The following is a 13942-nucleotide window of genomic DNA, read 5'->3' on the forward strand; positions in this document are numbered from 1 at the left end:
GCCTCTGCAGGCAGACTGGAAGTAAGCAAAGGCTTCTTTCAGTAGAAGCTCTTAAAAATACTAGAGCTAATGTAATTATAGAGGAGCAACGCGATGGCCGGTTGCGTTAATTTGGGTCGGTGTTCACATCTTGAATAATTCCATGACATCCAGAGTCTTCCTTTTGAGCTGTAATTCTTTCTTCACTTTGTCTTGTTATGTAACTTGTGTGTTATGTTCTTCAGCCAGTGGGCAGACACTCATAAATGCAAAGCCAAATGTGGTGGTTCGATCTGTTATGTGCAGAACCTTTGCTCAGATTATTTAGTTCTTTCCCTGTTTTTCCTTAAGGGGAGATGTCCAGCTGTCATGATGGTACTATCCCCTATGTGAAGAATAAACAAAATGATGAAGTGAAAGAGCAGACAGAAGGTCACATCAATTAAACCTTCACCTTTCAGATATAATTCTGCTGAGTGTCCTTTCAATAACAGCTAAGTGGATGGTGACCTTACACAAAAACCTGCAGGGAGGAAGCTGCTCACCTATAGTATCAGTTACTCATTAGAGGAGACTATCACCACAGCAGAAACAACAATGAACCCACCTCGTATGAATAAAAAATGGAGCATACTTGTGGGACAAGTGGGGAACATTGGTTTGTGTGAGGGTGGTCATCCCTTTGCTGAACCATGTGTAGATGGGTCCGACTGACCTGATTAGGACCAATAATCCTCCAGCTTGCTTCAGGTCGCCACGCCCTGCTACTAATCCCTCTAACCCTTGTGGGTGTATACACATATACCCTGCTGGGATGATGCATCCCTTATCAGCTCCAGCTCATATTTTGGAGCGACACATGCATTACTCGCAGATCAGGCTCCCACATCCCAGACTGACCTCCTAATGAGGAGGGAGGACAGGCAGATGTCTGTGTCCATTTTGCTGTTTCATGAGACTTGTCAGGCAAAAGGCACAACTACATGTTATGGTGTTCACTCCGTGTTCACTACATCTACCTGAGACGGCTTTGTAATAGAAAGTGACAGAATTAGTGTAACTGTTTGGACAGTTTGTTACGGTGAGCATTAAAAGCTGGACTGATAGGTGGGTGCCTTTTTGACTGTTCTGCATAGCCAGAACCCAGTAAACATCTGCTTGTTTTTGCAGTTCTAAAGCTCAGATTGCACTTTCTGCTTTAACGATCAATATGTTGCGCCTAATGGAGCATTACGGGCATTTGCACTGTTTGTTTTCTTTAACTTTTTCTCCATTATGTTTGCATGTGACTGCTTTAACTTACACAGTAAGGATGACGGCCAAAGAGACACGTCATGTTTACTCTTTTTTACAAATAATAAGAATATTTTATTTTAGCTTATGCTTCATTGAGAATGAACCAAACTGTGACGTCCATAGCATACTATATACAAACCATTAGATCTGTGCTGGTATGTCATAACTGCATGAGGAACATTTGTCTCATGCATTTGTTTCGTTCATATGTTATGCAGTTGCCCTCTGTGCTGGATAGGCCAAGACATAGCTACAGTGTTCTGTTTCAAAAATGTCTTTCCTGAATGAATAAAAGCCTTTCTTCTTTTGTGTACTTTCATGTACAGTGTTTTGCCTCAGAGCGCTCTGCCCTGTGTTGCTGTCCTGATGTAGGTTTTTTTGTTTCTGTGCTGGAAGTGGACATCTGATGCTAAGGTTCGGCAAGAATTTTAATCTTGGACGTTAGATAAGACAGAAAATTTATTTTTGGATTACTTGTTAACCTTTTTGCCACAGTATTAAATCTGAATGAAAAGGCCTGATTTTGTATGGGTTTCTGACAACAAGATCATAGTTTTCAATTATTCGAGTCTTCTCTAAATATGTGTCTGTGTTCAAGGTGTACGGTCCTTTTTTTTTGGTAAACCTCTGAAAATTTGTCCTGTATTATGTGTATTGACCTTTCAAATAAAACAAAGATAGTGGTTTGTACAAACTGAAATATTCCCATTGGCACAGAATTATTTTTCATTCTTGAAATAAACAACATGGCGGCACTTATCCGGGATGCTGGATTGTACAGTACTTGATGTTGCACTGATTATTGTCTTCTCGTGATAGCTTGGTAGCTAATCAAAGTACTTGCAGTTGTTTGAATAAATATAATATACCTTAACTCTTCATCTTTTTATTCTATGTTTTTTAACTGTTTAGTTCATAGTGAGCCAATAATTTATTTAAAAAATAACCTATATCATTTAAACTTTTATTAATTTTTATTTTAGGTTAGCTTGTTTAGCTGAAACAATTGATTAAAAAGCTTGTTTTTGCATAGAAGATGAAAGAAAGAGGAAAAACTCAAGCTCTAAAAGGGATAAATATGTTACTATTATAACATGATGGCTTGAAAATCACCTCCAAATGTCTAAATGTACTATAACCATAAAAAAAGAAAAAAAGGGTTCATCTGGAAAACCGATGCGTCTTTTTCTCATGAGATTTTGTTTGTCATATTGTTCTCACCTTCAGTCAGAGCTATGGTTTAGTTACTTTAGATGCAGAGCAGTGATTCTGTATCATCCTAACTCTTATTTTAATTTAATCCATCATCTTATCTAATGTTTATTCACTTCATTAATGGTTTTTAGCTCACTTTTGGTTAGAGCCTATGAATGAGCTCAATAAAAACTGAGTGTGCCTTTTTGTAGAAAATGTGGGATATTGGAGAAGCTGATTCGAGAGGGGGATGGGTGGAAACGCAGCCGCGTAGGCAGAGACAGTGAAAGTTGTGCACGAGCACTATTCACGTGTAGGACAGCGTGAGGAGCATCACATAGTCTCACAGCTGAAATGAGATTTTTGTCATTCTGATGGAGGCTGATTTTATTCAGTTGATGTAGATTAGCTGAAGCTGAAGCGAAGGCACAGCTGTTACATTTGCATCCATCACTATGTGCTGTAATTATTTAGAACTTGTCTCTGCCGACAGACAAAATAATGTCCTGCTTTCATCGTTTAAAACACAAAGTGGTCGTTAACAGAACGTGAGAGAACTTGTCTCCGTGTTCTGCGGGTTTAGGTTGTTTCATTCATGTTAGAGTCCTCAGCCTGACTCAGGGATGTTGATTAGAGCTGCGTGGGGACGACATATCATTACTTATTATCACTGAAGATGGCCCTTCATGACTCTGGATGTATGTTTGGACTTGTTCGTCTCACTGATGGCATTGTGTGATGGATAAGAATGTAAACATGGAAGCTTTGACTCAGTACTGTATACACATGGCACTTTAAATGGAAGCAGCATAATGCTTGATCCTGTGCAGCTCATTTAAATCTGACTTGCTAATGCATATTACACGAAGGCCTAGGTGGCTGGATATAGAATTATATACTAATGAATTTCTAGCAGAGCATAATGCCCTTGTGCTGTCGCTTAAATTCCAGTCACCCTCCCCTGCACCCTACCAGCAGATTTTTCATTTGTCTTGAAGTTGTGCTCACAGCAGCCCACATCCATTTGACCCTGACTTGATGATGAAAGAAGGGGCTGAAAAACAGATAATGGCATGCTTGTTTTCATGTTATCACACTCCTGGCTCGGTCCTCTTACATACTCCTGGTTCACTGCCTAAGTTGGCTGAAATGGCTGGACTTTCCCACATTCAAGAGCGTGAAGTTTTTGTGCCCTCTCTGACACCGCTCCCTTTCCAGACTGTATTGTTTGATTTCCTCCCACAGTCTAAGGGCTGCATTCAGACGCAAACTCTAAAGCTTTGCAGTCAAGGCACGGGAGGCTTGTTTGTGGGCATCATGCTCATGTTGTATTATTCAAAAAAGAAAAAAAAAAGGGGGGGGGGGGGGGGGGGGGGGGGGGTTGGCAGTATAGTGTTAGAAAGCCTCAATAAGCCACAAGAACTGATCCCTAATCAGGCTGGCTACTAAAATCCTCAGCGGCTTCAAAACTGAGCTATCTCATGCTGCCCTTTAAATACTGTACAGCTAATTAAGATCAGTAGCGCATACTCACACACTTAAATACCTTCACATGCACACACACACAGAGTGAGTATCACACTCCGATAACTGTGGATGAAAGGTGCTAGGTGTCTGAAACAAACTTGAGGCATCTGTTGGTGCTTTCCCTGATTTTTTTTTTTTCTTTCACATTTTAAACAAGTGATGACAATCAAATAAAAAGATGTGTGATTTTGGCAGATTCATGTGTCAGCTTTGTGTTCATGCCATGATTACATAAAGCAGAAAGCACTTAAAGTGAGACTTTAGTTGCTGAGTGGAGGGAGGCTAGTTGAGGAAATCCAGGTCACTGCTCTGTAAAATGGGTGCCTGTTGTGTGCAGTGAATGCAAGGGGCTCTGTTTTTTTGCCCCGTCTACACAGCCTGGTTTACACTGTTGTTCCCACTCAGTCGTTTTTATTTGGATGATTTGATAATTTGCTGCTGTTTTCAGACAAATGGGACATTTGAAATATAATTAATTAGAGTCAGCCATGGCAGATGTTTGGAAAGCCTTTTTAAAATCATGAATTCCTTGAGTTGTAATCAGAATTTCTCATGATTTCTGCTAATGCTTGCTATGATAATCACTATTAATAGCAATGTAAAAAAAAAACTAAATTTGAGCAAATTTTTTTAATCACTTTACAATAATAAAACATTTCTAGAAGAGCAGCTATAGAAGAATTGCTTTGTATTTAGTCTTTTTGTTTCTCCTTGCAGCATGGGCAGACCCACTTCCTTAACACTGATTTTAACAGGACATGCACAGGCAGTATTCAGCTCTCAATACATTAAGTGCTATTTTTGAAAGAGAATATACCGCACATATAAAAGATGCTGTTGCTGCAGCTTTTCATTAACCAGGATGTGTTGGGATAGATCTCTGACCTTTTGAAGGCAGCACCTGCAAAGAGAAAAATGCACTCCATGGGCCTAAACCATGTGAAGTGTATTATCTTGCTGAGCTCAGGAACCTGCTACATTTTGATAATGTTAATGGGCAACAAATAAAAGCCTAGGGGATGTGTTTAAAATTTAGATGGAAACACAAGGAATTCAGTTTGTAAGATTTATAGATTATTATTTATAATTATACTGCTATTTCAGCTCTTATATGGTGGTAGTGCTTTGTCCCTTGTGGGTTTAACCCCTCATGTCATCACCTGAGAGGCTGTCTGGCATCCCTCTTTGTTGTATCTCTGTGTTTGTTTAGCTTCTGAATGGAGTCCTGCTGGCTTTGCATGTTTTCTCTGTTTGGTGGCTTCTAGAAGCCTCTCTTTAGCAGTTATGCTGTACTTTGTAACAGTCAGTTCGAGGCTGCTAATATCAAAGGCACTTACAGTCCAGGTTGGGTATCAGTGCCTGTGAGCTGGGAGCAATGTATGGTTTGGCTTGGAGTCCAGCGGAAAGATTGGGCGGCTGAAATCTGTCCATTCCTTCCTGTCACTGACAGTCTGTCGGCATGCAAAGCACTAAGTGCCATCTGCTGCTGTATAAATAGACAGTAGAGCAGAGCTGGAACAGCTGGCATATAGACGAAGACTGTGACCTCTGTTACTGCTTTCTAGCTTAACAAGCAATTCCACCTCAGTTGATTTATATGGAATGAATCAAGCACCTTTTTTTTTCCATAAATGCTTAATATAACCATTCAGAGAAAATCTAATTGATTTGTTATTATGAAAGAAAGCTAAATTTGTGCATTTATTTGTGCTTTAAGACAATAATTTGAAATCCCCTTATTGTCATTTTGCAGGAATTAGGGGCAAGGCCTCAAGGGGAACCTTGTTATTCATTATGTGCACATCCTAAGAGGAAAAAACAGACCTTCCTTAATACATTGCTTGTCTTTTTGTCGTACTGTCACCAAAAATAGCCTTACAAAATCCTCCTAAATTTGGTAGACAAAGGAATTAAATGTGATTGCTGCAAGTAACCATGAGCTTTTTAGTGCATTGCATGTCAACACACCCTACGGGATATTTAAAAAATAATCTGTGGCTGGGATGAACACATTTTAGGTAGGTAAAATAATAAAATATATATCTTTTATTTGAGTGTAGTCCCATTGTTTTTATTTTACAGTTATATTTTACTAACCTCAGTCACATTCCAACAAAAACATGAAAAGTTTATTTTTTCTGAGTGTGGCTGTCTTTTCTCTCTATAAAGAAGAGGGGGGTTGAGGCAGTGTAAAAAGGGTCATTGTTATAGAGGGGACTGGGCACATAAAGCCTTGTCATAACAGATTACCTAATGTTTTGTGCAGTCTCTGTTGTCAGCTGCAGTACCCCACATTCAGTGCTTTGTTCTGGTGTCTTCCTGTGATTTTTCCCCCCCTTTTCCTTTCCTCCAGTAGGAAGAAAAAACTGACATGATCAGCCTTCTTAGTAGAGAGGGAGGTTTTCCAATCTGAAACTTTGTACCTAACTTTAGAGTTTCACTAATACCTCTGATTGAAGGTTAATAGGAAAGAAATTGTGTGCTTGGTGTGTGAATTAATAAGAAAGTTAAGCTGATGTTTGTGGTATAGCTCTATTTGGATGGCTCATATCCCCTGAAAACTCTTAACTTCTCTGCTTGTCTGAAAGCATTTTGGCAGAAGAACTCAGTGGAATATTGACTTGCTCTGCGGATATTGCCACATGACATCTTTCTCACCAGACATGAAAGTGCTCTGCCATTAGTGGGCCAGCTGAGAACCCGCATCATTTTTTGTTTTGGAGATGCTGTACATCCTGTGTTGTGGTTGCAACAAGCTCAGCTGTTTGTCAAATGTGTGCAGCAGTGCTCAGACTCTACTTTTAGACCTCAGACTTGAGCTGCATCTAGTGATAACTCTGTCACCTGTGCTGCAGCCCTGGTAACCAAACCATCACACACACACTGCCAAAAACACTGCAATGGACACGCAGACCATTTCTGTAGGAACCCCAGCTTGCACACCATCTAGTCTTTATGCTTCCTGTTTAAGACTGAACCATTTTTGTGTTACTGTGGCACAGCTCACACCTTAGGCTCAAGTCAGTAGCTGCTTTGCTGTAGGAATGGACTGGCATGAGACTGTGTTTATGTGATTGGCATGACAAACATGAGTAAGCCTGTAATACAACAAAATGATGTTGATTATCTCAAAATGTCAAATAATGATCTAATCAGTTAATCACTCTGTTACCCCCTATGCAGTGTGTGTCACATACAATGGCATAGGAAATATAAAAAGGACAAGAAAAGGGTGGAAAGAAAAATTTGAATATTATCAAAATTCAATGTGAATCTTCTTTCCATTCAGACTGATGTTTATTAGCATGGAGAGAAGATTACTCTGAACTATTGTTAAATTGAATTAAAGCTCCATATCTGCTCAAGGCAGCCAGTTGTGAATTTGATCTACATAAATTAAAATGCTGTGACATGCTCAAATTCACGTATCAAGCAATATTTAACAATCAGATATTAAGAAAATTTTGTATCTTGTGTCACAATCATTAACTTGGAACAGAAATGGTTTTTCTAACTACTGCTTCTAGAAAAAGAAGAACATTGTATGTCGTTTTATTCTGATTTTTTCTATGTGGTCTTATTGTCATTGTTATACTGCATTTAGCTCCCATTGCAAAGATTTGCTGAAAGAAGCATGTCAGTTTCTCTGAATGCTTGTGTTCCTTCACCAGCCCATCTATTTGGTTTCCCTTAAAAGTTTAAATATTTATTTGGTGCCATTATCCTCTTGTGAACCTAAATAAGCATTGATTAGCTTGAGCGAACAGCTTGCTGGTCTGTCGATGGTTACTGGAAGAGATAGGCTGATGGGTTCATCCATTTTAGACTCTGCTTGTGTCAAGTGAAAGGGGCTAGCTTTTAGTCCCATCTGGTGCTCCGAGACCTCCTAATAACCTAATTAAGGAAGGGTGTTTTCGCTTTCCTGGTCGGATTATAGACCCCATGTTGAACACAGTAGCAGAAAATGTCTGCCAGCTACAACCAGCTTAGTGATGTTAGTTTGATGGCAGGATGTGGTTAGTTAACTGCTACCCACCTTGCTTTGAAACGAAGAACTCCTGTAGAGTGGTGCCAGTCTTATATTCTTTACAACATGACCTAAAAATATAAGACAGCCACATTATAGAAAACTGAATATTTAAGTTGCCTCACTGTCACAGTGTGGCATGTCTTACATACATGCGTAAATGAAATCTTTCCTTCTTTGTAACCTTCCTTTGTATTTGGGCGTTTAATGGATATTTTGTGTTGTGTGATGGTCTGATGATGACTCAGTGTCTGTCCTTGTGCCTGCATCCCTTTTGTGTGATTGATAATTTTGTGTTTAAATGATATATTCTCTGTTTCATATTTATTTTCTTATATTTTCCATTCATAAATTTTGTGAAAGGCTTCATGTAGTCAAAGTAGTTTTATTGAATCTGGGGTCTGATATGATGAGTGACTTAATGTCTTAGTTACAAATTCCAAAGCTTTGCAGACTTAACCTTCTACATTAAACCATGCAGGGCTTTAAATCAGTATTTGATTAATGACTAATTGTCTGTCAGCCTGTATTTTAAAGTAAATAAGTCATTTGTAGAGAGCAGTGATAAGGAATGCTTGACGGTGGAGAAAAGAGAACGCAGTGTGCTGCATCCTCCCCTTCTGTGCCAAGTTAAAGTTGTTATGGCAACCAGAGTCTGGTCCTATACCTGTTGCCATGGTTGAGACAGACAAATTGATGACGTTGTTTATGAGACAGCAGAATGTCTTCCATTTCAAGTGCAGGGTGAGACTCTGGGTGGAATATTTACTAGAAGTGGAATGCATAGGGATTCATTGAGTGTGATCTATAGGTTCAAGCAATTCAGTGGCTCTTAAGTAAAATATAAGGGTAGCTGTCTTTGGGATGTAGCTGGTATATACACTGAGGTGTCACCATTAACGTCTTTTCCATAAAAGGGCACAAACTTCACAGATCCATTTGTGTAGTAGTTGCGTCCCTCTTCTTGCTTCGGTTCACGACTCTTCTGATGCCCTGACAAGATCTATCTATTGAGTGGGCATGTGAATGAAATGTTCACGTCACATGAGCATGATTCACCTTTTTTAGCTGAGAAGTGCCCTAGTTCCTGCCACGTTTTAAACCTTTTTACAGCATATAATCAAATAAGAGTCCCAAAATGAACTGGGAACTTGTCAGACTCAGATGTCAGAAAGCTCACATCATTCTTTGTCTTGTTAGACCACATCCGTGATTCCCTTTTAAGGCTATTTTGTCACCATCAGTCTGCTTGCTGGCTTGAAATGAGCCTTTCACTGTCCAGGTGCCCCACATGTGACACTGTCTCACCATCTTAGTGTTTTGTCTGCTGCGTGGTCCCTGACACTGTGAATCAGAGTTGCCTCCTCATTAATATCTACTGTAGATTGTTCCAGGAAAGGGGAATAAGGGCACCGGTAACCTAAACCTCCCTTCATTTCTTCGTGCCCTGTCTCTAATTTCCCTTTGGAAGCAGGTCAGGGGTGAAAATGGGCTTTATTTAGCCACCTGTCTGGCTATATCCTCTTCCAGTGCCCAATATGGAAGCTGCTTCTGTGCACCTTAACCTGAAGATTCAAGACTGTACAAGCACACATTATTATTTATTCATCTTTTTTTTTTTTTTTTTTTTTACCTGTACTAGGGTGTTTCAGTGCAATAACAGTTGCTATAATCATCACATATTTAGCATGAAGCAGTTACTGTGCTGGTTTCTGAGGACATGCTGTGCTTTTCTGTCAGCATGATGTGACCCATGGAGGGCGATATGCAATCCCTGTCTCTCCACTTCTCCTGCATTATTGATAAGTGCGCTGAAATCCTCTCAGCACATGAGGCACTCTACAGGCAACATCTTGATGCAAAAGGCTCTCAGACACCCTCAAGTCAAGGAGCAGGACTTGGCTTTAATTTGCCCATTAACGAAGCGCAGAATCTGCATAAGAAAACGCTAATTACTTCTTTGTGTTTGGTAGTGTAGACGTGGTAGTGTAGAAAGGGTGAAAATACTCAGCATACACAGAATGTTTTGTTTACGTTCGATGTACTCTTCTTTTTTTCCCTCTCTCTCTCACTAAGCCTTGGGTTTGCTTTGTTAAATCTGTTTGGATTGTTGCTAAGCTATCAACCTCACATGTTATTGTAATTTTTAGCCTCTTTCTCACTCCTTCCTCTTCCCCTTCCTCCTCAGCTGTGACAGTGGAGGTTGGTCCACCCAGACTGAGCAAACTTTACTTTTAACCACAAACCAAAACACCTTTAATTTATCAAAGTACAATTTGTCTAATAAAGAGGTGTGAGGGACAGCTGGAGTATGACTCAAATATTTTGCAATAAATTAGCATCATGCTCTCCCCCGTCATATTTCCTGTTCTGTACTCGTCCCACGGGCACCAACCTGCAGGGTTGAGGGGGACGACATACCAGGCATGGTAGCAGATTCTTTCTCATTAAGAAATGTGTGTGGTCACAGGCAGTGGCTGTGTTGTGTAAAAACACACTGTCAGCAGATGCTGTACAACAGGTGAAATGTTGCAGCAGAAGTAGTCTGTGTTATTAATCAAACTCTATGAGGTGCTATAAGCTTGTATAATAAAAGTTAACCTGGTGATTAAAGATTGCATTTTACAAAGGTAAAACTTGTGTGACTCTTTAACAAGAGAAAAAGAAAGCAGATGTCTTAACGTGTCACTGATTCATGTGACTTTCAGTTCCATATATATCCCTGCCAGTCCTCTGATTGAGGAACTGGATAGTAAGGAAACCACTGCTGCAAACCTAGCATAATAATCATGTGAGCTATCAAATATTTAAAATGTGGTTTGAAATAAGAAATAATAACTTTTTCAATTGCAAGAGAAGAAAATCATTAATGGGATTCATGGCAGTGTTTATCATTGGCTTTTAAAGATTAAAGACAACAGTATAATGCCTTTTTTTTTGCATGTACATAGAGTAGCTCACACAAGACCTTTTTCTTCTTGCCTTAAGCAGCATGGTTAACTTTATTCTCAGCAGAGCTAAAAGTTATCTGTTAAATAAAATGTTGATACCTGATACCATGTTGCCATAACTGTTGACTGAAGCTGGAAGTGAAAATTATCTATTTCACCGAGAACTTAATGCCAGGTGCAGCCTTTCCTACTGACGGTCAAAAGATTTGGAAAACATTTGAAAGAAAAAAAAAATTCTGACATGATTAAATTGGTGGCATTGATACTACTTTTGGTAAATATTTAGCTTGTGTTAGAAGAGACATAATTAAGTTTTTTAGTTTACTATTTGGATAATTACCTATCTTATGCTCAAGGCAGCTTTAAAATGATTCTGTCAGAACAAAAAAGGAGTTATTAACTCTTATTCATATTCAAACCAGATGTTTCTAACCACATTACTGGTTTTACTCCTCCTCCACAGCTATCCTCAACCCCAAAGCCCCAAAGGAACCAGCAAAAACCTTCAGTTTTGATTATTCCTACTGGTCGCACACCACAGTGAGTTTTAAAATTTTCTTTGTTCCAGTATACTGAGCCAAGCAATCTTAATGTGATGCTTTATGTCTTGTTTAAGTTTGTTCTTGTACACATTTTAAATGACCCGTTTCTTGCTTTACAGCCAGAAGACCCATGCTTTGCCTCACAGAATCAGGTGTACAATGACATCGGCAAGGAAATGCTGGCGCATGCTTTTGAAGGTTATAATGTCTGCATCTTTGCTTATGGCCAGACTGGAGCTGGCAAATCTTATACTATGATGGGCAAGCAGGAGGAGGGACAGGAAGGAATCATTCCCATGGTTTGTATAATATATCTTTTAGAATTTATAGAAAAACTTAAACTATTTTTCTCATGCACCATCTTACCTTGTGGTAATTTTTCCTATTTACTTGGATTATCAATTGTTCATTAGTACTCCATAACCCAGTGTCTTTGTCATTTTCGTTAATACTTGGCCAGCTTAAACTGGTCTGTCTCTCATTCTTTTGTGTTTAAAACATATTGATCGGCCTCTTAATATCTTGAGGCTTCAACTTGGTTCAAGAAAAGTAATTTTAATGTTTGTATTAATGATGCATCTACATGGCTCTGCAGATTTTCCCTGCTTAGTAACCTTTGTGTAATTTCATCTAGTTCAGTTCATTTCTTACTTGCTCTCCCTTGTAGTCGCCACCCAACTTGCTAAATTTGCAAATAAATCATTTTTGTTTTTCTGTGTTTTTGTTCCACTTTGTCTGTTTCGTACTTAACATCACCTCTATCGCTCCACATGCAGTTAATTCAAACTAAAAATCCTCTTTTCTGCCTCTCAGCTCTGTGAAGATCTATTTGAGAAAATCAATGAAGACAGCAACAAAGAGGAGCTCTCCTACTCAGTAGAGGTAAGTTCTGGCAAGCTTTCGAGTCTGTAATCCCAGCTGTTATACCCTGCCTCCTGCTTTTTTAATGAAGCTTGCCTTTTAACAGTGTATTTGTTAATAGTCAGACATCCAACACATATTGGCTCCAAGATGCTGGGATTTTTCTGCACATTAGTCTCAGAACACAGAATAATTTCATTGTGGACTTGGTGTTATGATGTTAGAATGTCACAGAACTTACTTTAATGTATCCACATGATACTTTTTTGATATATTTAATTTTTTTTTCTAACTAGAAGACGATGCTGTTCTGGGGCACCTGAACTGATACTGTTGCTTTGGAAACTCTTTTTAGGTTAGTTACATGGAGATCTACTGTGAGCGAGTACGAGATTTGCTCAATCCCAAGAACAAAGGCAACCTGCGAGTGCGAGAGCATCCGCTGCTGGGTCCTTACGTAGAGGATCTGTCTAAGCTAGCTGTCACTTCCTACACAGACATCGCTGACTTAATGGATGCAGGCAACAAGGCCAGGTGAGCTAAGCGCAGGGATCATGCTGAGATCTTGGGATGAGACGATGTGTAACCCACATCCTTAATGATTTGTGTGATAAGAGATTAGGATGTATGTTCTGGGTCATCAGTTGTGATAAAATGAATAGTTTAGGATCTCGGATGCTTCGCCATATTGGTATCCATTACCTTGAATACATACAAAACATAAACATACAATCAAGCTAGAACTGGAAGATTCTATTTAAAAGAAATGTCATTTAATAATTATATTTCAATGGAATGAGTGTATACTGTTAAGTGGATGTAATATGTGTGTGTCATGGGAGCTCTTGTGGGGAGGAGTGAACTCTGCTTTAAGCTTTCTTTGCTGACTCAGGGGGCTTATTTCTAGAACGTGGCGTGTAAAGCCCGTAACTCCCCTGTGGTCATCCTTCTGTGTGCGCCTTGTGCATTTCTGTTTGGTGTCCTAACAGTGTTATCCACATCCGCTGCACAAAGTAATCCCTCGGACTAAATTCACCGTAATAGGTGTAAAACCCAGAGATGATAGTTCTTATAATGGCCAAAACCAAGTATTCAGCATGAATTGGAGTGGCTAATTTAATAGAAAGGAATGATAAAGGTGCTCAAAAAATGTTAAGAATTAATATTGCTTTGTATTCTGCCAACCTCCAGAACTGTGGCTGCCACCAACATGAACGAGACCAGCAGCAGGTCCCATGCAGTTTTCACCATCGTCTTCACGCAAAAGAAACATGACAGTGAGACAGACCTCTCCACAGAAAAGGTCAGCCTTCTTTTTAAACAATGAAATATTCACACTTTGTAACCCTCCAGGACCTGATCAATGTTTTAGGACAGTGCCTGGAGCCTGCTTTGTGCACACGTAGCATACAGTAGGAAGTAGTCTGGAGCAGATGTTCCACAGCTGGAAATCCTCCATTAGGTGTATGTGCAGAATTAACCCCTGGGAACGTGCAGGAGGCAGGACATGATGCTATTTTTCCACTTAAATATTTTCTTTGGCATCCTTGTGTTAACTGAATTTC

At 39.4% G+C, this 13942-nt stretch overlaps 1 protein-coding gene across 8 annotated transcripts in view; it reads left to right on the forward strand.

The window, feature by feature from the left end:
- The window catches only part of kif1b (kinesin family member 1B), a 53643-nt gene that overhangs the window by 4411 nt on the left and 35290 nt on the right, over positions 1 to 13942 (forward strand). For all 8 annotated transcript variants that reach the window (XM_042003924.1, XM_042003916.1, XM_042003917.1 and 5 more), the window contains exons 3-7: positions 11438 to 11514; positions 11636 to 11815; positions 12330 to 12398; positions 12733 to 12911; positions 13569 to 13680. In XM_042003924.1, coding sequence (XP_041859858.1) covers positions 11438 to 11514; positions 11636 to 11815; positions 12330 to 12398; positions 12733 to 12911; positions 13569 to 13680 — 617 coding nt within the window. The remainder of the gene's footprint in view (positions 1 to 11437; positions 11515 to 11635; positions 11816 to 12329; positions 12399 to 12732; positions 12912 to 13568; positions 13681 to 13942) is intronic.

This window comes from Melanotaenia boesemani, chromosome 13, assembly GCF_017639745.1.
Source record: "Melanotaenia boesemani isolate fMelBoe1 chromosome 13, fMelBoe1.pri, whole genome shotgun sequence".
In the NCBI taxonomy this organism is placed as follows: domain Eukaryota; kingdom Metazoa; phylum Chordata; class Actinopteri; order Atheriniformes; family Melanotaeniidae; genus Melanotaenia; species Melanotaenia boesemani.